Genomic DNA, 27406 nt, shown 5'->3' with positions numbered 1-27406 from the left:
TACTTGATAAAATATGTACCACATACGCACTTAAAGACACGAATAAGATTATTCATAGCAGCACCTCTTATACTAGTGAAAAACTAGAACCAACACATCAACAGTGAATAAACTGAAGTATACTCACGTATTGAAACACTACACCGCAACAAAAATAAACGGACTACAGCAACACGTAAGTTTGTACAAATCTTACACAAGCCAGACACAAATCTCTGAAGAACCAGATGTAAAAGCTATATAATTCACTTTATGTAAAGAGCAAAACCAGGTAAAACTTATGGTGAAAGAAGTTGGTAGTGGTTACCTCTAGACTGGAGGAAGGTAGTGATTGGGATGCTGATAATGTTCTATGACTTTATCTGCATGGTGGTTACAAAGGTACATTTAGGGGTTGTACACGTCTGTGAAATTGTTCAATAAAAAACAGCTATTCAAAATTTAAAAGAGTGGATGTAAAATGATATACCAGGTGAGCAGTAACCAAGATAAAGCTGGTGGATTAATATTAATAAGATTAATTACTAATTAATTTTTACATTGATAATATTAATAATTTGACAAAACCATTGTTGTTATTGTGTGTTGTGAAGTCAATCCTGACTCATAGCGACCCTATAGGTCAGAGTATAACTCTCCCATTGGGCTTTCTGTACAGGAACAGATCTCTAGGTCTTTTATCTGTCAGAGCTGCTGGTAGGTCTGAACTGCTGCCCTTTCAGTTAGCAACCAAGCACTTCATCATTGCACCACTGGGGAAGGACTAAAAATTGGTACTTCATGATGATAAATTATATTCTTCACCAAAAAGATACAAACTTGTGTGTATTTAATAGCAATCCTGAGATATATAAAGCAGAAGCCGACAGAGATGCACAGAGAAAATGAGCAATACAAATCATAGCGGGAGATTTAAAAGCATCTCTGTAAATATTTTAGAAGAAGATAAAAGATTAGTAAGGTTATACCCATATACCATACTCGTTGCTGTCGATTTGATTCCGACTCAGAGCAACCCTATAGGAAAGAGTAGAACTGCCCCATAGGGTTTCCAAAGAGTAGCTGTTGGATTTGAACTGCCGACCTTTAGGTTAGCAGTCGAGCTCTTAACAACTGCACCGCCAGGGCTCCAGTAAGGTTACAGAAGAAATAAATGACACAATTATCAACTTGACCAAATAGGTAGATACAGAACATTGCACTCATCAAAGACAGAATATATATTCCTTTCAAGTAATCTTGACATTTATAGAGAAGTTCTCAACAAATCTTAAAGAATTGACATGATAGAAAGCATTCTGTGACTGAAATGCATTAAGTAAGAAATAAATAATAAAAGGAAAACGTGAAAAGCCCATGTGTTTGGGTACCAAAAAATACAATACTAAAGATTTCATGGGTTAAAGAGGAAATCATAACAGAAATTTCAAAATAGTCAGAAGTGATAAAAAGCAGAGCTGCAGAGCAAAACTTGTGGAGTTGCTGCAAAAGTAGTACTATGATGAAAATTCACAGCCTTGAAAGAATTCATGAAAAACAAGAAAAAATAATAATAGATTTAACATTCCACTGAAGAAGAAGAAAAATAAAAATAGCCCGGAGCAGATCTAAAGGAAGGAAATAAAGATAGCAGAAAAAAGAGGAAAAGGTAACAAAAAACCAACAGATAATTAACACAGCCCAAAGCAACTCCTTCAAAAGATTAATAAAAGACAAGACTTTGGCATGACTAATAAACACACAAAGCTAGACACAGTAAATAATATAGAACATGAAAATGTAAAAATAACTTCAGATATAGAAGAATATAATTAATATAATATTCAAAAGAATATTATAAACAACCTTGTGTCAATCAATTAAAACAATACAAATTAAATAAGATACTTCTAGAAAATTATAAATTACCAAAATTAACTCAGAATAAATGAAATCCCAATAAAAAACTGAATTGATACTTTCCTCTCCCCTACAAAATAAAAGTGATACTAGGTACAGATAAGGAGAATGTTATCACATGTCCAAGGAATAGGTAACCTCTTTCATATACAAATTGCCCTACAGATGGAAACAGAAAGCCGTTCTGCTAATTTTATGAGGCTAGTTTAACGTGAATACCAAAACCAAACAAACACAAGAAAAATGTAGACTCACTTCATTTACAAACATAGGTGACAAAATCCTAAATAAAATATTAGTAATCTGAATCCAATGGCATATTAAAAAATAACCACATAAAATTTACTGCAGGAATGCAAGAACGGTTCAACATCAATGTAAAAAAAAGTATTCGATAAAATTCAATTTATTATCACTCTTGGCAAAAATTCTTAATAAACTAGGAGGACAGGAAGATTCTTTAATCTGTGAAATTATAGCAAATACTTAAAGGTGAAATTTTAGAAGCATTCTCAATGCTGTAAAACAGAAAAAAAAGGAAAAACATTTGCAGATACTATGTTATTTATAAAGAAATGCAAGAGAAATTACAAACTATTCAAACTAAATAGAGATCAGCAAGGTTTCTGTATCAAAAGCAATATACAAAAACTAATACCATTGCTAAAGACTAGCAGTAACTAGCCAGAAAATATAATAGGAAGGAAAGATACTATTCACATTTATTACAAACATTTATTTGGAGATGAGGAGTAAATCTCATAAAATATGGGCAAGAATTTAATGAAAAATACCACAAATCTTCATTTAAAGATAGAAAATTTAAATAATAAAAAGCTATATTATGTTCATAGACAGGAAATTACAATACTAACTATTGTGATGATGTCAATTGTCCTCAAATTAATTTATAAATCTAATGAAATTCCAAGCAAAATCCCAACAGTATTTGATAAACTGATTTTAAAATTCATAGAATAAAGTTCTAAGAATAGCCAGTCCAACACTGGTAAAGAACAAGGAGTACTTTCCCTATCAAGTATCAAGAATAAAACTGTATAATTACAATTGGTATCGATTTGGGGGTAGACAGATCAGTAAAGCCAAATACCAAAAACAAACCCGTTGCCATCAAGTCATTTCTGACTCATAGAGACCCTGTAGGACCAAGTAGAACTGCCCTATAGGGTTTCCAAGCAAAGGCTGGTGGATTCGAACTGCCAACCTCTTGATTAGCAGCCGAGCTCTTAACCACTGCACCACCAGAGCTCCAAAGCCACATTAAAAAAGAAAAAAAAAAAACAAAAAAACACCAAAAACCCAAACCCATTGCTGTCAAGTCGATTCCAACTTACAGCAATCCAAAGCCAAATAAGGAACTCAAGACAGAACCTAACATATATAGAATCTGGAGATTTGATAGAATAATCAGTGGGGAAATGATGGATTATTTAATACTGCTGAAACAATTGGTTTTCTCCACAGAAAGAAGTAATATTAAATCCTTGAGGCTATTATACACAAAAATAAAATCTAGATAATATTAAATCCTGGCTTCAACATTCTGTGTGACTTTAAACAAGTCCACCTCTCTGTCTCAGTTTCTTCATTTGGTGAAACGGGGGTAACAATGGTAGGAAGTTGCTGTGGGGATTAAAAGATTAATTAGGAAAAAAAACTCAGGCGGGTTAAAGACATGAACGTGCAAAACACCAGTTGAAAAGTAGTAAAAGGAAATCTGTTATCTCAGGTTCGGGAATGATCACAAAACCCAGAAATCACAAGTAAAAATACTGATAATTTTAACTTCGAAATTTTAATTTTGTCTGACCAAAGATCATCAACAAATTTAAAAGATAGATTACATACTGGGAGAAAGTAATAGAAATATAACAGACAAAAGATGAGTGTTCAGAATACTTAAAAACCTCCTAAAAATCAGTAAGAAAAGGGCAAACATCCCATAAAAAGGGGCAAAAGATCTGAACAGGCAATCACAGAACAAGGAACCCCAATGACAAACATGATAAGATACTCAAACTCACCAGTAATCAGGAAAATACAAGGTAAAGCAACCAAATATTAAGTTTGCACAGATCATAATGATAAAAATTAGGAAGTTTCATAATAATGTGTGTAGGCCAGGATGTGGAGAAACAGGAGTACACTAATGATATAGGACTGTAAGCTGATACCAAACATCTTGGAGAACAATTTGGAAATATCTAGTAAATCTGAGGTCCCTGGGTGGTGCAAGCGGTTAACACACTTTGCTGCTAACTGAAAGGTTGAAGGTTCACGTCCACCCAGAGGCATCTCTGAAGAAAGGCCTGGTGATCTGCTTGCATAAAGATTACAGCCAAGAAAATCCTATGGAGCAGTTCTACTCTGTAACACATGGGGTCGCCATGAGTCGGAACTGACTGGATGGCAAGGAATTAACCACTTATGCAGCAGTTAACAAGATCTGTGTGTATCAACTTGGATATAGCAAACAACTAAGTTGCAGAACGTTTTGTCCCATGAATACTATTTATTTCGATTTAAAACTTCAGATCAAGAAGATGTATTATTTATGTATGAAGTAAATGTAAAAGATCATGGACTAGATAAACTGCAAATTCCTGATTAGAGCTGCCTCTGGGGAATGTGGAAGCGGTGTGGGACTGAATGAGGACCCACAGAGGACTGCAAGTCTATCAGTACCATTTTGTTTTTCATTAGAGAAGGATGAAGCAAATTAAAAAAAGTTAATATATATTACTTCTGAGTGGAGAGTACACTGGTTTGTGTCATCTTATTCTTAGTGCTTTTGTCTTTTGAATTAAAATATAAAAAAATAATAGCAAGAGATAGCTGGGGGAAAAAAATACAACTAAAAATACTAATGACAATTCTTTTAAACCAAGAGTGCTACGGTGGGGCTATGCAACCCTAGGGAGCATGTTGAGTATTATCTAGAAACTACAGCCAGATCTGCAGTCTGTTTCTAAATGCAGTCGTGGTATTCACAATTCCTTATGGCAAGAATCCAAAGACAACTACAGGAACTGAGTATGTTTGCCTCACAGAAAATTGAAAGGAGCTGGGGAAATGTACAGATAAAGAAATAAATATATAAAAATTGGAGAGTGTATGGACCGGAAATAGCACTTCTACTTTATAATATCCTTAGTGGAATTTTAATAAAAATGGCTTTCCTGCAATAATGTAAACATTTTAAAACAGTAAACAGTCTTTCCGTGATGGCCTGAGCTTTCTTATAGTAGAGAATATGAGCTTTAGTGGGTAGACTTTGGCAGCACTATTTCAGCCTTTCAGGGGCCCTTTCTGGCATACTTAGGTATTTCTTGTTGCTGCTACTGTTTTATTGACCTCAGAGCAAGTCCTTAGAAAATTAAGAGACCCACGTCTCACCTTCGGGTCTATTTTCATGTGTGGTGGTGCAGAGAATAGGGAATGGATGTTAGACAGACAGGCATTAAATTCTGTATGTCTAGCTCCCACATAGCCTCTCAGTTTCATCATCTATAAAATGGTGATAACACTTGCTACCTACCATACAATTAGTCATTCGTGTTCAATGCGTCAAATCTGTTCTTGAGATGGTTTATAAATTCAGGTGGGATATACTCAAGATTGTACTTTGCCTCTTGTGGACATGTTCTAATGTTCTTCAGTTTCAACTTGAACTTGTGTATGAGCAATTGATGGTCTGTTTTGCAGTCAGCCCCTGGCCTTGTTCTGACTGATGATACTGACATTTTCCATTGCCTCTTTCCACAGATATAGTCGATTAGATTCCTGTGTATTCCATCTGGTGAGGTTCATGTGTATAGTCACCGTTTATGTTGGTGAAAAAAGGTATTTGCAATGAAGAATTCATTTGTCTTGCAAAATTCTATCATTCAATCTCTGGCACCGTTTCTATCACCAAGGCCATAGTTTCCAACTACCAAACCTTCTTCTTCGCATTCCAATCACCAGTAATTATCAATACATCCTGCTTGCATGTTTGATCAATTTCAGGCAGCAGAAGTTGGTAAAAATGTTCAATTTCCTCATCTTTGGCCTTAGTGGTTGATGCGTAAATTTGAATAACAGTCGTATTAACTTGTCTTCCTTGAGGCATATGGATATTATCCTATCACTGACAGTATTGTACTTCAGGATATATCTTGAAATATTCTTTTTGACGATGAATGCAACACCATTCCTCTTCAAGTTGTCACTCCCGGCATAGTAGATCACATGATTGTCTGATTCCAAATGGCCAATCCATTTCAGCTCACTAACGCCTAGGATATTAATATTTATGCGTTCCTTTTCATTTTTGATAATTTCCAATTCATTCTTTGTACATTTCATCTTCCATTTATTAATGGATGTTTGCAGCTCTTTCTTCTCATTTTGAGTCATGCCACATCAGCAAATGGAGGTCCTGAAAGTTTGACTCTATCTACATCATTAAGGTCAACTCTACTTTGAGGAGGCAGCTCTTCCCCAGTCGTCTTTTGAGTGCCTTCCAACCTGAGGGGCTCATCTTCTGGCGCTATATCGGACAATGTTCCGCTGCTATTCATAAGGTTTTCACTAGCTAATTCTTTTTAGAAGTAGACTGCCAGGTCCTCCTTCCTAGTCTGTCTTAGTCTGGAAACTCAGCTGAAACCTGTCTGCCATGGGTGACCCTGCTAATATTTGAACACCGGTGGCACAGCTTCCAGCATCATAGCAAAACTCAAGCTCCCACAATACAACAAACTGACCTATAATGCTGCTATGATGAAATAAGATACTAAAAGTGATCGGCACTGATTATTGTTGTTGTTGTTAGGTGTTGTCAAATTGGTTCTGACTCATAGCAACCCTACGTACAACAGAACGAAACACTGCCCGTTGTTTTGTGCCACCCTCACAACTGTTGCTATGTTTGAGCCCACTGTTGCAGCCACTGTGTCAATCCATTTCCTTCAGGGTCTTCCTCTTTTCTGCTGACCTTCTACTTTACCAAGCATGATGTCCTTCTCCAGGGACTGGTCCCTTCTGATAACATGTCCAAAGTATGTGAGGCGAGGTCTTGCCATCCTCACTTCTAAGGAACATTCTGGATGTATTTCTTCCAAGATAGATTTATCTGTTCTTCTGGCAGTCCATGGTATATTCAACATCCTTCACCAACACCATAATTCAGGACATCAATTCTTCTTTGGTCTTCCTTATTCACTGTCCAGCTTTCACATGCATATAAGGCAACTGAAAATACCATGGCTTGGATCAGGCACGCCTTAGTCCTTTAAGTGACATCTTTGCTTTTTAACACTATAAAAGGTCTTCTGCAGCAGATTAGCCTAATGCATTATGTCGTTTGTTTCTTGACACTTAATAAAACAAAAAAAACCAAACTCGTTGCCGTCAAGTCTATTCCGACTCATAGCGACCCTATAGGACAGAGCAGAACTGCCCCGTGGAGTTTCCAAGGAGCGCCTGATGGATTTGAACTGTCAACCTTTCGGTTAGCAGCTGTAGCACTTAACTACTACGCCACGAGGGTTTCCTGACACTTAGTAGGTACTCAAAAATTGGTCACTATTAATTTAGGTTCATTTTAGCTATTAACTCTCTTATCAAAAATAAGGCACTGTTTTGGTTAACCTAGATGTGTCTGAAAACACGCCAAGTAGAATAAAACCAATCATGCCTTGCATTTCAGTCTTACTCTTCTCCAACAGTATTAAAGGGAGAAACACCACCTGGATCAGAGCTGTTAGCTTATGAGAGCATATTTGCTCAGACGATAAAATCAAAACACAATTTACTGTGTTGTAGAAGAAAAAATATCACTAAAAAATTGTACAAACGACTGAGAAACAAACTTACACCGAAGCACCCACATTCAGAGTAATCCATCATTAACTGCAAGAAATTTAGTCCCCAGAAAAGTTTAACTATAGTTAGATCATTGTTTCTAATATCAAGTGGTAATACTTCTCAACTTGAACATGCCTATCATAGCATCTATATTCATGAATACCTACTAAAACGACAACTCACACCCGGGTCTGATTCTATTACTCTGCAACCTGGTAGAAGGAAAAGACTGAGATATATAAATGAATCTTGCCTGTGTCACTAACTCATTGAATTGCTTGGACAGGTAATTTAACATCTCTGGGCTTCAGTCTGCTCAGTGAAAAGTGAGAAGTCTGGCTTAGATTTTCTCTAACAACCCACGGTATCCCACAAGTCCATTATAAAGCGTTCTCTGTCCCTCTTTAATCTGGGGCATCACTTTTGTTGTAAATTGATCAAAACATCAACTGTACTTCTTGCTGATCTTAGGGATGTGATTTTCAGCAAAGTGTTAACTTCTTAAAAGATACTGCAACAAAAAAGTATACTCTGTGGACTTCATCATGGTGGATATGACCTGAAGCCACAGCATAAATTCTTTTTAAACAACGAGCAATGACAGTAGAAGGCTAATCAGTCAGGAGCATAATTCATAAACTTGTTATAATTATTCCCTCACTGCTTTAGAATTTACTCTTTAGACAACAGATTATGTGGCTTTAGATGAGAAGATTCTAAATGGTTGCTATATAAAGTATACCCTAATATTAACGCCAGTTCGTTAAGGGGTCTGTACTCTCAATCCTTTGTCTAAGTTACTTTTGTGGTATCAGTTTACTTGTGTATGTCCATCATTAAATTTATAGATTATTGAGAAATGTTTTGTCTTATATCTTCTGTATTATTTCCCTAAATTTCTTTAAAATATCTATTAACATATATTCAGTACCCTTGCGGTTGAACTCTCACAGAATACAAGTAAATGTGCAACTAACTTTTCCCTTCATCAGGTCAAGCCTATAAAAACATCGGATATTTGAAACTCTTGTAATTTTTTTTTTTTGCTTAAACCACAGTAAAAATGAAGACTGTATCCTTTTCACAGATAAAGTACATACATTTGAGCCCCCACACTTCCATTACCATCTTCATAAAATTGCTGGTAATTTCTAGGTTTCCTCATAAGGGTTAAGAGGGCTGGCCTACTTGATCACCAAAATACGGTGTCAATACCAGACACCTTGAGACAGGTGTCAAGTTTCTCTCCAGGTTAAATTATTTGGCCACTACAGGAGGCTATGATTAACCGAGAGTCTGAGAGTTCCAGAAAACTCTAATATTCAAGACATATTTATAACTTTAAATGCATAAATCAGTTCTTCTGAAATGTAACTTTAGCAAGAAAGTGATCCTTAAGAGAGTTTGGCTGCATTTAAAAAGCAAATGTAAGACCTTTGTTTCAGGGTATTTTTACATATTTTAGAATTCACAAAAATGTTCTAAGTGGCACAGGGTGAGAATCTCTGAGAACGTGCTCTCCTTGTCTGAAGAGCTGAGGATTCACTTTGCGGAACATCACAAAAGGCATTCTGAGGACAGGCGTTATGTCTTTCACCGCTGCCTCCGCCACCATGCTATCAAAATGCTTTGCTCATAAACGCTTAACGTTTGCTAAATCTAACTGGAGCAGTTATATGGAACACATACACACAATATCCTGATATAGTATATAAATACTGTATAACTACATAGTTTCAGAGTCAAGAATAGCTATTATATTCAATGTGGTAAATAAAAATAAACTCAAAGGTAAAGCATTTTTTAGTGTCCACATGTTATGGAATTTACAATACACCTTTGAATTTATGCAGTCAATGTTGAATGTTTTCATAACTCGTGTTCATTCAAGTTATTTTCAACGTTTAACATATTTATTAAAGATTTTTATTTGGCCAAAGTAACCACTAAAAAGATATAAGGCAAAATAATTCATTTTATTTCTCAAATGCCTGCATCTTTACAATCATAAAAATTTTTTATGCATTATATAACTTAAAAGATACTATACTTTCACATTTATTACAAATGAAAAATCTTAGGAAAATCTAATCCAACTGTTTATGGAGAAATCAATGGCTGATCAGAAAATGTCAAATTACTATTATTAGCTCAGGATTTTACTATAGTCATGAATAGTATTTAATCATGAATACCATTATTTCACTTTTAAAACTATACTTATAGTTTTCAGATTAAAATCTCATATTAGGGCAATAAGACTTTACTCTAACCATTAAAACTATAGCCATACATGGAAGGGAGATTTTCATTCAAGATTTTGCTGTGGTCCAGACCATAATGATATACTTTCATGAGGCTTACATGACGGACAGCCAGCAGAAGAAATATACCAGCACAGGGGGTAGTAAACTGCCAACAAAGCATGCACTGAATCAACGGACAACTTCAGACCACGGGAAGTTCTTGATTATTGCCAGCATTTCTATAATATTCAGGTTCTCAAAGGTCACCGAATTTTATAATTATCTCCAAACAATTTTCTTCATGGTCATTTAGGCTTTGTCTAAACAGCTGCGTATGTTGCCAAGCAACATCACCATCTCCTTGGCTTAATTCTGCTTCCAAAATAACTTCAGTGACACCAGAAAAATCATTATAGGAGCGAAGCTTTTTATCTGTTGGAGGAAAAAAAAAATAACATTTTACTTTTGGTAATGTAAAGAACAGAACGAGATAGTTTTGGAATGCATTTTATATACCTGACTTGTAGGTAGAAATCAACCCCTAAAAAATAAATACAACTTATTCTTTTTTGAGGAAATGCGTCCTTTGAAACAAAGAAATCATTTTCCTCCTTGTATTTGTGTTTTACAACAAAAAACATCAGCCCTCTATGAGGTTAGGAGGTTACATAGGTTTTTAATGTAACATTTTTACTTCGATACTATGAATAATTCCCAGGCATGAAAAGCCAGAGCTCCGTCTCAGACAGACATAATTCTCTCCACAGAGGCAGTTCTCCGTCAGGTGCTCACCTCCCGTCAGTTCTACTTGTGTTGCACCAGATTGCAGTCTCCACTGTACTGTTCCAGTCTGAAAGGTCTGACTACTTGTTCTAATGGAAATGCTATCTACTTTGAGACCGACTGATCCACACTCAAACTTCCAGGAAATATATGCAGAGGACGATCCTTCTGTTCGGGCTAAATACACCTACAAAGTAGTGGGGAGAAAGACATCGTCAGGAATGACTGAACAGTGTAGAAAGCACAGTCAGAAGGCTGACTGTCACAGGGTACCGTGTACACATGGTTATTAAGACCTCACTTTTCTTCACTGAGAATATTCTTACTGCTAATATTTTTCATTTCATTAGCAGTTTTTCCTACAGCATCTTCTGCTCTGGAAGAAAGCTATTTATTTGAATGCAGGTGCCTCAGTAAGTGTAGCCCTAAAGCGCTATGTGCTGACCAAATTTTGGTAAATGACATTCTCTTTGAAAATTAAGAATTTCAGCTGTTAAAATGAACCTTATGATGAATCCTGTTAAAAATGAAAATCCTTTTAGATGCATTCACTGCTTAATTTTTCTTATTTTCTGAGTCTCGATTTTCACATCAGCTTTCCAAGAGGGAGATGGGCCATACTATCTAAATCAAGAAATCTTCAGCCTTTGCTAATTGTTTAAAAGGTAGTATCTAAACAGCATGCACCGTGTTGTTTCATCACCGTGCCCCTTACCATTTACACGTACACTACCGCAGGCATCCAAGTGCTCTACTGACTCCTTCCAGCTCATCCCCTCGTGTTTTTATCAATGCTCTTCAAGATACTGACCTGAAAAATGACATCCACAGCTCCGGTCTTTCACAAACAACCCTATTATTCACCAAGGCTCAAACTCCTGAGACTCTGACTCTTCACTCATTATCTCTAATATCCAAATTCCCACAATAATCCATGTATTTCTCTGAAATGAATCTTGACTACACCCCTTTCCTCACTTATACTGCACTGAACTGCAATCATCACTTCACAACCATCTTACTGCAACCACCTACCATTCCTCAGTTCTAATCCCCTTGATCAGATTAATGTTTTTAAAATCCCACTTCCTTCACGTCGTTTGCCTGGTCTGGAACATACAGCAAGTACTTGGCTCCTGCATTAAGTCCAAACTCTTGGCTTTCAAGGTCCTCCATAATTGCATTTCATCTTGAATGGCCAATACACCCTTTCTCAAACATCACTATTTTATTTCAGGGGTACTTGCCTGATATAATTCAACCATATAATAATCTCTCTGGGGGAACAGGTTCTAGAGTCACAGAAGGGTTTAATAAACATTATTTATTAAATATTAAAAATTGACATACACACATATATTCACTTTAGACTTAATTATTTTAGAAACATCTAGGGTACTTGAAATACTCTTTAGCTCAGAGGCACATAATTAAGAGTATCATATAAAATACATCTGTCATGGAAATGTCCTACTACATGTACTATTCTGGTCTTTAGTCATCGGGTAAGAAATCAGTTCCTGCTAGCATTCCGGCAGTGATTTTTGCAGTCTGTTTTGCAAACCTATAGCTATTTTTCTCCCAGGTTAAATATGTGTGTTAATTTAACTTGAAAGTTTTTAGAATCAGTGACTTAGAGATTATCTAACAAATAAACAGTCACTGCCCAAGGAAACAAACTTGAACTCCTGAGACTAGATATGTGTAGTCAACTGTTGTTCTGAATGACAAACTTAAGATATGTGGAGCTGTAAATTGCTCCACTCAAGTTGAGGGCACCTCCACACAACGTCCCCCAATGCTCACATGCTCCCATTACATGCTCCCCTTACAGTCATCTGTAAGGGGAGCCTGGGGGCTCAAAATTGCACAAGTTCTCCCTGGGAATTCGTTAGTTTCACCTATGCTAAACTATTGGGCATCTAGGGATTATGCAAAACTTAATTACTCCTTCAAAGTAGTGGCTAGAAAAGGGGGTTATCTGGGAAAGACGAGCCAAACAGAGGGATTAGTGGAAGGCAGTTGGAAGGAACTAAGACGGGGGGGGGGGGGGAAGGAATCTTAAAACAGAAACAGATACATTTAAATGTATTTCTCAATATATACTTCTATGTCTTGTACATTTTCAGAGCTCAGCAGTTTCAAATGTCCTTCGAAAGTGTGAGTATAAAATGTGATAGGCTGAAGTCAGGTTAATTTCAATCTTCTGGCTTACTCCAATAATTGCCTTAATTATAACGCATGGCTCTAGGTCAGAGCTGGGGTTTTAACTGTTAACACGTGTTGAACACGCCTGAGAGAACTGGCCTAAAACTTAAAAATTTCCATCTTAAATGAATCACCTTTTAAGGTCCTAAAAAGTTAAAGGGTAAGACGGAATTCATCACTGACTTCTTAGATGTTAAAATAAACATCCAAGCATACTGTAAGTAAATAAAAGGTCTCTTGCACTCAAGAAATAATATATGGTGATACAAAACAGGTTTACAGTGAAAATTCATGTCATCTTTCTCACATGATAAGTTCTATCTGTAGCATTTTAACTAATTCATTCATTGTTAGATGTGATAGGTCATCAAGAGTATGTATACTCAATCTGGTTATCTGAAGTGTACCAGAAACTTCCACTTGTGATCCTGCCTATGTATAAATACCAACAGAACCAGTAATTATAACTTACTTAGGAGAAAAAATACTTCCTAAGCTCTCGAATACTCAATTGTTTTGTCTAGAGAAAAAATTTTTTTTAATAAATGTTGGCTGTTCATTTCATTGAAAATCCCCAACTTCCTGAGTTATCCAATGGACAAATTTTTGCCTGTTAGCTTTTTTAATTCATAGGTTTAATTTACTGTGTGCAGTTTCACATGCTTGGTTTTGTAATTTGTCATTATGCAAAATAGTGTTGCTACCCTGCATTAGCAGGGGTGGCAGTAAAATAAGAAATTACGGTGTTTCCCTTCGGCAGACTGAACTCTAGACACACACCCCGCCCTGTGGCCTATCATCCTTCTCAGTGTCTGTAAACACATACAGGCGTATCCCAAACTGCGGGTGGGGACAAGGCCACTGCGTCTATGGCTTAAGGTCTAAGTTGTACCTTTCACAAGGTACACAAGTAAAGCTTGTCCTTTGGTTTGTGGCTGTGACCAGTGTATTTAAGACTGAGAACAATTTACATGTCAGCTTCTTTATGTATTGCACATTCTGCAGATCTTTGCTTAAAGCTTTTGATTACGACATGCCAGGCTTGTCTGCACGCTGCTATGGTTTCCCAGCAGTTTGGTTTGCACTGCACTGTTTGAAGTTGTTCTTTAGTATCCTCTTAAAATTATTCTGCTTAGCCTGCTAAGATTAACTCTAATTAAGTTCACCATACTGCAGGCCCCCTGCAGTCAGTCATTTCTACAGATACCCAGCAGAGCAGCTGTATTTTCAAAGGGTTTTAATTCAGTGCAGGTAAGCCGGCACTGCTCATGTATCTTCTGTTTGGTTATTTCATTTTAGCATTGAAATCAAACATGAATACACTGTCAGTTCCCACTCTATTTAAATCTCTTTATACTAAACTTCTGATGTATTCTGTTTGCAGCCTCTGAATTACCTCTCTGGAATACCAGTGTGGTCATGTCCCTTCCCTGCCTCAACTTTATGACATCGTTTCCTATACATACAGGGTAAAACCTAAACTCCTTTGCAAAGTAATCACAATCTCTGGGACTGGACACCTGTTTACCTCTCTACTATTATTTCCCACTAGTCTCTCCCATATTCCCTACTAGTCACTCTTCCCTGAATACAACAGATGGTTCCCACCTCTGTGCTTTTGCACACGCTACTTCTCACGCTCCAGAACACCCTCCCTCCACATTCTTTCCCCACACTGACAGACACCCTCTCCCACCTCTTCCAGAACCCCACTCAGATATCACTTCTCCTGCGAAGCCTTTTCTGACTCAGCTAGTGGCTCTGCCTTCTGTCCTTCCTCCCCCAGCATCGCACACAGATGCACGTTCGTACCGCCCAGCACTCACTCCATTCATCAAAGAACTGGGTCACATGTCTTTCTCCTCCACTAGTCTGTGCTCACCTTGAGGTTTATATCCTGAGGGCCAAGCACACTGTCTGGCAATGCACGTTTGCTGAATGTCTGAACGAATGAATTACTAACACAATGCCGTGCACCAAAAAGTGCTGAAATGTCTCTGGTGACAAAGAAGCAATAAAACTGCTCAAAAAACGAGGTGTCTAAGAGCATCCAGGGGCGAGAGTGTGAACAAAGGCACAGAATCTGTGGTGCTCCACGCAGCTCTAGGATGGTGTAGAATTTATGCCAATATGCACTCATTCACTCACTTTTTTTCTTCAGTAATCTTTGCTGCCTACCCTCTACGTACCAGGCACTGAACTAGATGTACGAGTGTGGAGAATACAGGAGAGAGATAGGTGAGGCTTCTGCCCAGAACATCTACAATCTACTGGGAGAGAGACAATCATCTAGCCTCATACGTCTTTACTGAGTCAATGTCACGACGGGGCGATGCATGGTGCAATGAGTCCATAAAGGAGGAAACGGACACAATTCAGTGAGACTGGAGGGAGTGAGGCTTAAGCCGAGTTCTGAGGATAAGAGTGCGCTAATCAGACAAAGAGGAAGAGAAAGGCGGTCCTGTGGAGAGGGCAGAAGTGCAGTGCAGCTGCAATGCCGAGCAAGGGGTAGCATGGTGCAAGGCGAGAAGGCGGCAAGGGCCAGACTCTAAGAGACTTGGAGTTCTTACCATAAGAGTTCTCAGAGACCATGGGCTTTAGAAAATCTTTTTCTGGCTACAGCATCTTTGAAGGGACCAGGGCGCTACATTAACATCACTTTTACCAATGTGTTATCACGTGCCTCTCAACAAGAGTGCTGGTCTTGATTAAGCTTCTCAGATTCTTTTCTACTCAGACATCACTGAACAATGCATTTGCTAAGTAGTAAAATTCAGTAACAGAGTCCCTGGGAGTCAGTGGGTGGTGCAAATGGTTAAGTGCAGGGCTACCAACCCGAAAAGTTGTTGGTTCGAACCCACCCAGAGGTGCCTCAGAAGAAAGTCCTGGTGATCTGCTTCCAAAAGATCACAGCCTTGAACACCCTGTGGAACAGTTTTACTCCACACACATGGAGTTGCCTTGAGTCAGAATCATCTTGACGGCAAATAACAACAAAATTCAGGAAGCGTCTATGCTGCAGGGAGGATACAGCTTTGAGAGGAAGAATCATTCTGAAAACCTGGGAGCAGGCTACATGTGCTCTGTTGTGATACCCAACTGATGATTACTGAGGAAAGCAGTGAGAAATAGGCTTCTATGGATTCAACAGAGCTAGAGGACCCCTAACTGGGGCATGCTAGTACAGAACCAGAAATGCTGACTTAATTTAGGTGGAAAACACAAGTTTTACTGACAATACGTTACTTCTGAGTTATTGGTCTCTGCTAGTGAAGATTCTTGTATTTTTCTTCTTCTGATACTAAATGCTATAGCTGGAAAAGGAGTCATTCAACTTTTATAAAGTGGTGCCCTTCATATAAGTATGTTAAGGCATAAGCTTTTCTTGAGCAGGGGCCTGTTTTCTATTTTATGGCCTTTGCATCTCATTTACATTACTTAAATCCTTCTCAGACAAAGCACCCTCTGGCCACATTGTTCGATTTTAGGAAATCCAAACATACCACGCACTCTGCACCTTTTTTCCTGTTGTTCCCTGGCCTGCTGAACACCTACTCATCCTTCGGCGTCCAGCTCAAATGTCGCCTGCTCTGTGGTGCTTTGCTCAACTCCCACAGCCATAGCTAATTACTCCCTCCTCGGTGTTTCCATAGCAATGTGCTGACATCCTTACTGCAGCACTCTGCAGCGTGGTTAAGATGGCTGTTTCTGCTTCAGTTTCCCGCTAGATGGTGAGAGCAGGAACTCTGTCTTCTTCATCTTTTTATCCACGTAGCTGAGATCAACACCTGGCACAACGGGCACTTAGTGAATGTGTGCCGATGGACAAACAAGTGAAAAGGATAAGGAAGAAATACGCCGTATAATAGACCTGTTTCTCCACGTGAGCTTCTGCGGCACATTAACGTGGCTGGTTAGGAAGACAGCTGGGATCTTTCCCCAGTTTAGCAAGTACAGACTGGTACTTGGATAAGTAACACTCCTATCTTCCTTTTTGGTCAGAGGAATTTTTTAGCTAAGGATAGTTTTCCAGAAGTTAATCCTCTCTCATCAATTATATAATCAACTATCGATATACTCAAGTTGAAGTTTTACATTTTATCTTGTTTTATTGTTTAAGCTTTTCTTTAGGTAAGAAGACAATTAATAAATCTATAATTTTAATAATCCTATAAAGCTATTCTTGGTTTAATACAGAAAGATCCCTACTTTTGCTTTAGAAAACAAATGTGATTTAAATTGGATATTCATATGTTTAAGCACCAAGATAAACTTTGGAATAACTTATAATTGGGGGTGGGGGGAAGCAGGGATCTTATCTTTGAATTTCTTTTGTTCTCTGATTATTGCCTAGGACAGCGATAAGCATATAGTATATGCTCATAAACACCAGCAGCTGTTAATCTGCAACTCACTTTTTAAAAATCTATCCAATATGTCTTACAAATGAATGACTTCCCTTCTCACGCAAACATCTTGACAAGTTAACATTAAAGTATCCCTATAAGTTAATAAATCCTACAAAAATCTATCAATAATATGGTCAGATCTATTAAGGTCATCTAAATAGCTTTGAGTTTATTTCTGGCATATGTTTAGGGGACAGGGCAGTCTAAAAGTAAAGTCTTTTCCATGTTACAGTTACCACGTGACAGCAATGTGCAACTTGGTATAAGTGAACTACCATGGTCCTATAGTAGTTACTTGCTATAAAGTTGGTTCCACCGCACAGCAACCCCACAACAGAAGAAACGTTGCTCAGTCCTGCGCTAGCTTCATGATCACTGGTATGTTCAAATCCACTGCTGTAGCCACTGTGTATTTTGAGTGCCTTCTAACCTAGGGGGTTCTTCTTCCAGCGCTATATCAGACAATATTCTGTTGTGATCCATTGGCTAATTTTCAGTAGACTGCCAGGCCTTTCTACCTAGTCTGTCTTATTCTGGAAGTTCTGCTGAAACCTGTTCACCATAGGTGGCCCTGTTGGTAATTCACTTGGCTGCTAACCGAAAGGTTGGAGGTTCAAGTTCACCCAGAGGCACCTTGGAAGAAAGGCCTGGAGATTTACTTCTGAAAAATCAGCCATTGAAAACTCTTTTAAGGAGCACAGTTCCACTCTGACACACATGGGGTCACCAAAAGTTGGTGTCAAGTTGATGGCACCTGGTCACTATAGTCCTAGCCTCCATTTATTTATTTACTTTTAGGACACAGAGAAGAGATAATTGATATTGCTGCTCAATCATCCACATCCTTGTAAAATGAAAGCTTGCTACAGGGTTGCTACAGGGTTGCTTCTTGGGACCTGGAACTAAATAATCACTGATTTTTACACAAATAACACGCACTTGCTGTGTTTGCTTGCCAGCCAGCCACCCCCCCCCCACCGCCCCCAGGTAGTTTGGTGAGTGCGCTATGCTAAGTGTTTTTTTAATAGCAACGTTTGGAAGAGAATTGACAGGGGGAGGGTGTGGCTGGCATACAAACACAGAAACTACGCATTATTTGCATAAAAATACAGTATACACCCTAGTAGCCTATTAAGTAGGCAATCAATATATATCTGTAAAGAAATTAAATAGCAATATATTTTATATATTCATGCAAGAAAACAGTCACATGGATTGGTCATACACTTGATTATTTCCTTCCAACTTCTTTCATGAAGATGGATACTTCCTTAATAGAAATGCAATAATTTCTAGTGGACCTTTAATTATATGTTGGGAGCAGGATTTTCTGTACAGTTAAAGGATTGCTACAAATAATTGTGATATATCAGTTTTTTGCCTTATGCACAACTGAAAAATGAAGCCAATCTCTATTTGTTTGAACACTGGCAAAGGATTTAAACACAGTTTCATGCATTAAGTTACCATGTTCCAGTCTGTTTCAACTTTTCTGAATATGGATTCCATTTTCCACACACCATTCTCCCATCCAGAAATGGCTTGATTGTTATCTGAAACTCGGATATAGCCATCTTTCACAGTATTATAACAAAGGTGGAGCTGTTTAGAAATCTTCTCATTTTCAGAGGGGATGAACACAGTTTCTTTTCTCTTAAAAAGAAAACAGAATTAGGTTTGCAGCATAACAGAAGATGTAAAGCAAACAAACAAAAAGAGGAACTGTTATGTATATTGGTAACAGACTCCTCCCTTAAAAATATTATGACTTGAGAAAGGCAAAATCTTAAATTGAAAAAGAAAAACTGGTGCCACTGGACAATTCTGAAAATATTTTATGATTAAATATAATCAATATGATGCTGATATAGCAATGAACACTACCAGACACAGAACAGGAAATATAAACTTCAGCGCTGATTTACATTTTTGTGATTTTGTGTTTAACCTGAATCCATGTTTTCTTCTTTTCCACCTCCACCACCATCTTTTATTTGGACTATTGCAATAAGGTATTTTATGCAAATAATGCATGCATTATATGTTTTTTGCCAATTGCTCAATCCCCTCAAGCATTATTCTCCTAGGTGTGCTATGCGCACTGTATGTGTGTGTGTTGACATGTTATTTACGTGGGCACATTACTTACGAAAAAAATATGGTAGTCTCCTAAACCTGACTCCAGTTTTCAACTCTTACCTCTTGTATCCATGGCTCCACATAGCAGTGAAAATTATTTTAAAAACCATGTAAAAAACCCACTTTCCTGTTTAATACACCCCACTGACTTCCCACGGTACTTAAATTCCAATCTCTTTACTAAGGCTAACAGGGCCCTTTATGATCTGTCCCTTGCCTATTTCTCCAACCAGATCTCTTGTTACTCTCTTCCCTTTGGTCTCTATGCTCCCACCACATTACTTTTCCTTTAGTGCCTCCAACAGGCTCAGCTCTTTCCTGCCTCAGTGCCTTGACACACGCTGTTCTCTCTGTCTGGAATGCTGTTCTTTCTACTCTTCATACATTGGATGCTTTCTCACCCTTCAGGCCCCAACCTAAAGCCATTTCATCAGAGTGGCCTTTCCTGATACCCTACGCCAGGAGATTACCTGGGAGGTATAGCTTGAAACAATTTTGTACACGTGTGGTATTATTGCAAAAGCTCATGTTTTACCTTAAAATTCTAGGCAAATATCTAAGGGATTAACATAAGATAGTTCCCTACTTCCTGAAATCTCTGAATGAACCTCAGGTTTGAGAAAGATGCTGTATTTATTCAGTGTCTTTATGTGCCATTCACACAACTGTCCCTCCTCCTTAGATACAGGCATAGTAGCCCAGCGTAGGAGCTTGGTTCTAGACCAGGATTTCTCATTCTCTGCATTATCACTATTTGGGGCCAGATAATTCTTTGTTGTGAGGGGCTGTCCTGTGCACTGCAGGATATTTAGCAGCATCCCTGACCTAAACCCACTAGAAGCCAGTGGATCTCTCCCCCTCCCCCAGCCTCCCCAGTTGTGACAACTAAAATGTCTCCACACGTTGCCAAATGTGCTCTGGGGCACAAAATCACCCACCATTAAGGCCCACTGCTCTAGACTATGTCAACATCTTGCTGGAATGCATACTAACCATTCAGTAGAGTAGGCAGTATTTTTTTTTTTGGGGGGGGCACTAGGTATTAAACAATACAAAAACTCCAAATGCACAATAATTACTAAACAGTATATAAAAAAATCCTAGAAACAGGAAGACAAATATTTATATGTATTACTATCAGAATGTTAAAATAGTGCCATTACATGTATGAACAAGAAGATACTTCCCTAATAAAAAGTGTGGATTTTGCTGCCAAAAAGACACAGCATTAAAAGCAGTTTATTTTTAGAAATTAATTTACAATTATGAATTAGTATGCTAAACTTCAAAACAGGCACATGGAAACACTTTCCAATTCTTTTCTTCTGCAAAGATATTTGAGAGCGCTGACATAAACCAAATGAAAATAAAATTGAAAAGCAGCACTGTCTACTATTTCACCAAGGATTAACTGATTACCAAATGGCAAAGACAAAAAAAAAGCATGTTACCGAACACAGCACATATGCAACTGAACAAAGTAAACTAAAGTAAGAGTAACATTAATATTTTAAAAATGTTTTCAATCTAAGATAAATTCTTTCTTCTTTCTGGAAATGAGGTGCAGTTCTAAACTTTTTAGGATTGGTATTTTTAAAACAAACATTCATTTTTAAAGGGAAAATGATTTCTCTTTTAATTCATGCCCCAAATATGGACCCCAGTAACTGAGAAATTAAAACAAAAAAAATTCAAAAGAGAAAACAATCCACATATAACCCAATTAATATTTTCAAAGTTTAATCTATTTACATGCTGTGCAAGAGGAAGTAAATTCATCCATACAAAGAAAAAGAAATGAAGACCTAAATAATAGCCATGTTTTAAATTGAAAACAGCTGTGAATTAAATTAGCTCTTTTTAACTGGCTTCATTTAGATTTATACTTGTAACTTGGATTGCATCAGCAGTGATCTGAATTATCTGAATTTAGAACTTGTAATTCTATGGCTGAACCAACACTTTCAATTGCCTGCTACAGAAGATGGAATAAATTAAAAAGTAAACGTAAAATTTACTGGGGATAAGTCACCCCTTTTAGACTAGAGCAATGAGTTGCAACAATGGCAAACTTAGAAAAAGTAGATATAAAACTACAATTTGTTTGGAATTCTTTGATATTAATACTGTGATGGGTTATTTTCCTTTCAAGCATTTTCATTACATTTTCCTAAACATCTAATATTAAATACTCTCCAGTGAATCAACTTTAAGCCCATTAAAGGCAAGGGACAGTCTGTCGTACTTCCTTAACATCCACTGCACAGCCTAGCACAATGCTTTTCACTTAACCCATAACTATAAGACTGAACTAGAGAAATTATCTTTCCATTGCTCATTATTTAGGGAGATTAATCAAATGATAATATCTTAAAATAAGTTTGACAATATAATAGCAATCACACCAACAACAGTAATTTCAGATATACACAGGTATCTATCATGAAATATATACTTTCATTGATTTAATTATCCACAGTTTATATTTTTCCCACTGTACTTTATGAAGTTTTCATACAGCAAAAATAAAAAAGGCAAAGCAGGGCTCTCTTAAATGCATTAAAATCCCATTTTAAAAGACTTGAACAGGCAATTCTTGAGAGGATATCCAAATGTTTAAAGAACAGGCACTCAACTTCATTAGTCATCAGCAAAATGAAAGTGAAAATTATAAAATAATACTTCTGTATAACACCAGAACTGCTTAAAGTGAAAACAACAGGCAATATCAAGTGTAGGCAAAAATGGGAAAGAATCTTATATGCTCCTGGTGAGAGTGTTACTGGTGTACCACTTGGGAAACTATATGGCAGCATCTAAAGCTGAACCTACTCATACACTGAGACTAGGACTCTCACTCTCTTCACTAAAACATGGGTATCAATGTTTGCAGGAGCACAATTTGTAACAGTGCTACAAACAACCCAAATGCCCACCAACAATAGAGTGGATAAGTCAATTATATCAGTGATTTAATAAAGAGTATTATTTATTACGGAGCCCTGGTGGTGCAGTGGTTAAGAGCTTGGCAGTTCAAATCCATCAGCTGCTCCTTGGAAACCCCATGGGGCAGTTCCACTCTGTCATACAGGGTCGCTATAAGTCAGACTTGACTCGATGCCAATGGGTTTTTTTTTTTTTGGTTTATTATTTATTATTATTATATATTCATACCAAGGAATACTAAATAGCAATGAGAATAAATGTACCATAAACATGCAACAAAATATATGAATCCCACTAACATAATATTGAATGGAAGAAGTCATACACATACAAAGTAGGTATGATTCCACATACACGAAGCAAAGTAACCAGCAACTCTAGTCTATGATGCTATAAGCCAGGATCACGATTACTCTTAGGGATGGAAAGCAGTGAATGGAAGGGAACTCACAGTTGTTTCTGGGGTTTTGAAGAGGTTCTATTTCTTTTTCTCTTTTTTTAGGTTCTATTTTTATACTAGTTTGTGGTTACACAGGTGCTCATTTTGTGAAAATTCATTAAGCTGTACATTTATGAATCGTGCGTATTTCTGTATGTACTTCAGTTTAAGTTATACTGCACTAAATATTTACATAATGTAAAAAATAGAAAAATCCAACTGTAAAATGCTTTGCTAACCCGTGCATGTGATTATACTAGGTCAAACAATTATTAGAGCCCTGGTTAAGCCATGGTTAAGCACATGGCTGTTAACCAAAAGACCGGCAGTTCGAATCCACCAGCCACTCCTTGGAAATCCTATGGGGTAGTTCTACTCTGTCCTATAGAGGCACTATGAGTCAGAATCAACTCGACAGCAATGTTTTTTTTTTTCCCCAAATGTTTACATATTTTAATAATTCTGCTGCAAAGTTAATTGAAAGGTCATGGCCAATGCATTTTCCTGTAATCAAACAGTGCAGTTTGGGAAGCAGGAAAGTGAAAAGAATATCAAGATACAATGAATTAAATACCTCTAAGCCCATTTCACCTCGGGCTACTCTCCAAGCCACAGACCCAGATACTCTTCCACCCAGTTCTCCAGGTTTAGGAGTTTTAGGAGATATAAATTCAACAAGCTCCACAATTATCCTCTGGAGAAGTTCTTTTCTTCGGCTTTCTGACAAAGATAGCTGCCTCTATAATTCATGTTAAAAAAATACATTGATAAGATTAGGAGAATGTTGAGGCCTATCTCTAAGCAAGAATATACTTAGAACATTCGCATTTTAAGGGGATGTTGAAAGAAGTAACTAACTTTATTTTCATACATACTTTATTTGGAAAATAAAAAGGACATTGTGTAAAGCTTATAATAAATTTACATATTTTATGTTGAGAAATCATTTAACACCTGTTTCCATCTCTCCACGGCCTCTACTGTCCTAGATTTGAAATGGGAGTAATAACTTCTGTTTCCAGCTATGATGGACTAGCTGATTCAGACCAGTGACCAAATGCCCTATTGAGAAAATCAACAAAAGCTGGGGAAAACACACACAGACATATACATACAAACACCTGTCTGAATGCATCAGAAAGCTACCAAGGTAGCCAGAAATTGAGAAGCCAAGATCCCAAGAGAAGAGATGAATTGAGGTGAGGCAAACCTACTAGGTATGCCTATTTTCCCTTCCAGGTATTTGCCAATTTTTAAGTAGCAATGTTGCAGAGAGGCTGAGAAGCCAAGCACAAAGTAGTGGATAAAGCACTGAAAAACGAAGCAGAATTTTTAGTAGACTCGTGGTGCTGATGAGAAAATAGATTGGGGTTCAGAGATCGCCAAGGTGAGGGGCCCTAGTAAATACTCCAGGTTTTCTGGTTAGGGTTTCTGAAGGACTACGCTTAAATGTAAGGGCAAACTGAAAACAGAATGAAACCTCACTGTGAATAAACTCAATGACTGGTTAGATTAAGGTGATACACTCTTTCTAACTGTCTGCCAGAAGTAACATTAGTTGCTTTTGTTTTTCTTACTTATGGGAAAAAACTCATGTATACAAAAAAAAAAAAAAAAAAAATTTAATACTACCAAAGAGTATAAGATAAAAAGTGTACTTTCCCACTTCGACACCCAGTTCCTCTTCTCAGAAGTAGCCAGTGTTAACAATTTCCTGTGCTTTGTTTCAGAAATTCCATAATGTACAAGCATGTGTGTGCGCGCGCGCGCGCTTGATTACATTCAAGACACAACTACTTTGATAAATAAAACGGCACTTTATGACAAGTACTATATATACTGAAATTTGTTTCACTGAACTTTGAGAAAAGACAGGTCAATTTAATCCAAAATAACAGAAGTAAAACACAATATTTTACTTAAAATGAGTCCTCAAATTTTCAATGTACAAAAAGACATTTAGCATATTTAAATATTTGTTTGCAAAATAATGCTAGTACTTTAAGAATTTCAATGAGTTGAAAATTGGCTATTCTCGATTATATTCAAAACCTCAAATATCCTCTCAAAAACGACAAATCCCAATTACTTACCTGCTTATTAAGCCCGTTAATAGTTTCTCGAAGTAATTCTTCTTTAACCAGAGTTCTTCTAGAGATTACGTCTTCGTGTTTACAAGAATATCGCCAAGTGACATCAACCACCTCAAACAAATCACAGAACATAAATATTTAACAAGATTACCACTATCAATCTTGATCTGCTAAATACTAGATTTGCTAGAATGAATACAACTGTTAAATGCAATTTTTAAAATATCATCCTTTATTTAAAATTTAAATCCTTGTGAAAGAAATTGAAGAGAATATGCTTTTTATTCATTTTCTTATAGGTACACTTCCAAGAAAAACTGAGGTAAGAAGATAACATTTTTCAAAAGTAAATACTTTTTTTTAAGTTATCTACAAAGCTGATTTCATAATATTAAAAAGAAAACTTTTTCCATTTTTATTGCATTACAATTGTATTAAGAGCAGCTGATTTTTGACAAAGGTGCAAAGATAATTCAATGGAGAAAGGACAATCTTTTCACCAAATGGTGGTGGAACAACTGGTTACCCACATGCAAAAAAAAAAGAACTTCAATCCAAACCTTGGACCATAGACAAAAATGAACTCAAAATGGATCACAGGTCTAAATATAAAACTTCTAAAAGAAAACGGGAGAATTTTTGTGATCTTAAACTATGCAAGGATTTATCAGATATGACAACAAAAAGCACAATCTACAAAACAAAAAAATTGATAAACTGGACTTCATCAAAATTAAAAACTTCTTCTCTTCAAAAGTTATTGTCAAGAGAATGAAAAGACAAGCCACAGAGAGTAAGAAAACCTTTGCAAAGCATGAGCCTGATAAACGACTTTTATTCAGAATACGTAAAGAACTCTCAGAACTCAACAACAGGAAAACAAACAATGCAACTTAAAAAATGGCAAAGAGGGCAGACTGATGGCAAAAAAGCACATAAAAAGATGTTCCATATAACTCAGTAGAGAAATGCAAGTGAAAACCGCAATAACATACCACAGCACACCTACTGGAATGGCTAAAATTTAAAAGTCTGAACTTAGTGTTACTTAGCGAGGATACAGAGAAACTGGGAACACTTAAATACTGCTGGTGAGAAAGTATAATGGCAAAATCCCTTTGGAAAATGCTTTTGCAGTTCTTAAAAAGCTAAACATACACCATGTGACCCAGCCATTCTACTCCTAGGCCTTTACTGAAGAGAAAAGAAAGTGTATGCCCATAGAGAGACTTCCACATGAATATCCAGAGCAGCATTATTTGAAACAGTAAAAAACTGGAAACTGCCCAAATGTCCATTAACAGGTAAAGTGGATAAACTATGGTACATCCATACAGTGGAACACTACTCAGCAGTAAATAAGAACACACTATTGATGCACGCAAACACAGGGATAAATCTCAAAATAATTACACTGAGTGAAAGAAACCAGAACCCCGCTCCACCAAAGATTATATACTCTATGATTCCATTTATATAAAACTCTAGAAATGCAAATTAATCTATAGCGACACAAAGCACATCAGTGGCTACCTGGGGAAGGGCAGGAAAGAGGGATAAGGAAACTTCTGGGGATAATGGATATGTTCACTATCTTGACTGTGGTAGTGATTTCATGGATATATACAAATGTCAAAATTTATTAAATTGTACACTTTAAAAAGATGCAAGTTATTGTATGTCAATTATGCTTCCACAAACCTGTCAAAATAAATAAATAAAAAACTGTATTATTTTATTTTATTCTGGGAAAAATGTTTTTTTCTCTATGTCCTACCTCATCTTTAGAGAATGCTATCACATAGGAGATCTTCTTGCCCCATCCTACTTCATAAAGGAGCGGTTTGTCACAGACATCTTCACACGCATCACAGTGCAGCCATCGCTGCTGAGAAGGAGAATAGACTTCTGTCCAGACATGGTCTACTCAAGTGAGAGACAAGAAAGCAATGGGAACAAAACACAAGAAAAGCTAAGTTTATAAAACCAGAATGATTTACAATAACTATATACAAACTGCTAAGATTAGAATCACATAATAAAGTAATTTCTAGTACTCTACATTTTAGTTTATGGAACATTTTTGTGGCAGACAAGACTCTAGAACATTTGTATTTCAAAATTTCTATTTTTTTGAAATTCCTGAAAATGTACCCATCTTACTTCTGGAATACTTCTCTTAATGCAGTCAGTTTAAGGCTTACTTAAAAATAATGTGTGCTACCTGACTTCAGAACCTATTATACAGCTACAGTAGTCAAAACAGCCTGGTACTCGCACAATGACAGATACATTGACCAATGGAACAGAATTGAGAACCCAGATGTAAATCCATCCACCTATGGTCACCTGATCTTCGACAAGGGCCCAAAGTCC

The 27406-nt window shown here is 37.0% G+C and overlaps 1 protein-coding gene across 2 annotated transcripts in view; it reads right to left on the bottom strand.

Annotated features, from left to right (window-relative positions):
- Positions 1-9724: 9724 nt before the first annotated feature.
- The window catches only part of NGLY1 (N-glycanase 1), a 69160-nt gene continuing 51478 nt past the window's right edge, over positions 9725-27406 (bottom strand). The window contains exons 7-12 of one of the 2 annotated variants that reach the window (XM_004377373.2): positions 26808-26953; positions 25031-25141; positions 23512-23676; positions 18881-19066; positions 10806-10983; positions 9725-10445 (exon numbers count right to left, since the gene is read on the bottom strand). In XM_004377373.2, the coding sequence (XP_004377430.1) occupies positions 10270-10445; positions 10806-10983; positions 18881-19066; positions 23512-23676; positions 25031-25141; positions 26808-26953 (962 nt within the window). In that variant the 3' untranslated portion in view covers positions 9725-10269. The remainder of the gene's footprint in view (positions 10446-10805; positions 10984-18880; positions 19067-23511; positions 23677-25030; positions 25142-26807; positions 26954-27406) is intronic. The other variant, XM_004377374.2, reaches the window with a different exon arrangement.

The sequence above is a fragment of the Trichechus manatus genome, unplaced genomic scaffold (genome assembly GCF_000243295.1).
Source record: "Trichechus manatus latirostris isolate Lorelei unplaced genomic scaffold, TriManLat1.0 scaffold00049, whole genome shotgun sequence".
Lineage (NCBI taxonomy): Eukaryota > Metazoa > Chordata > Mammalia > Sirenia > Trichechidae > Trichechus > Trichechus manatus.
This window is presented reverse-complemented; position numbering and strand designations above follow the sequence as displayed.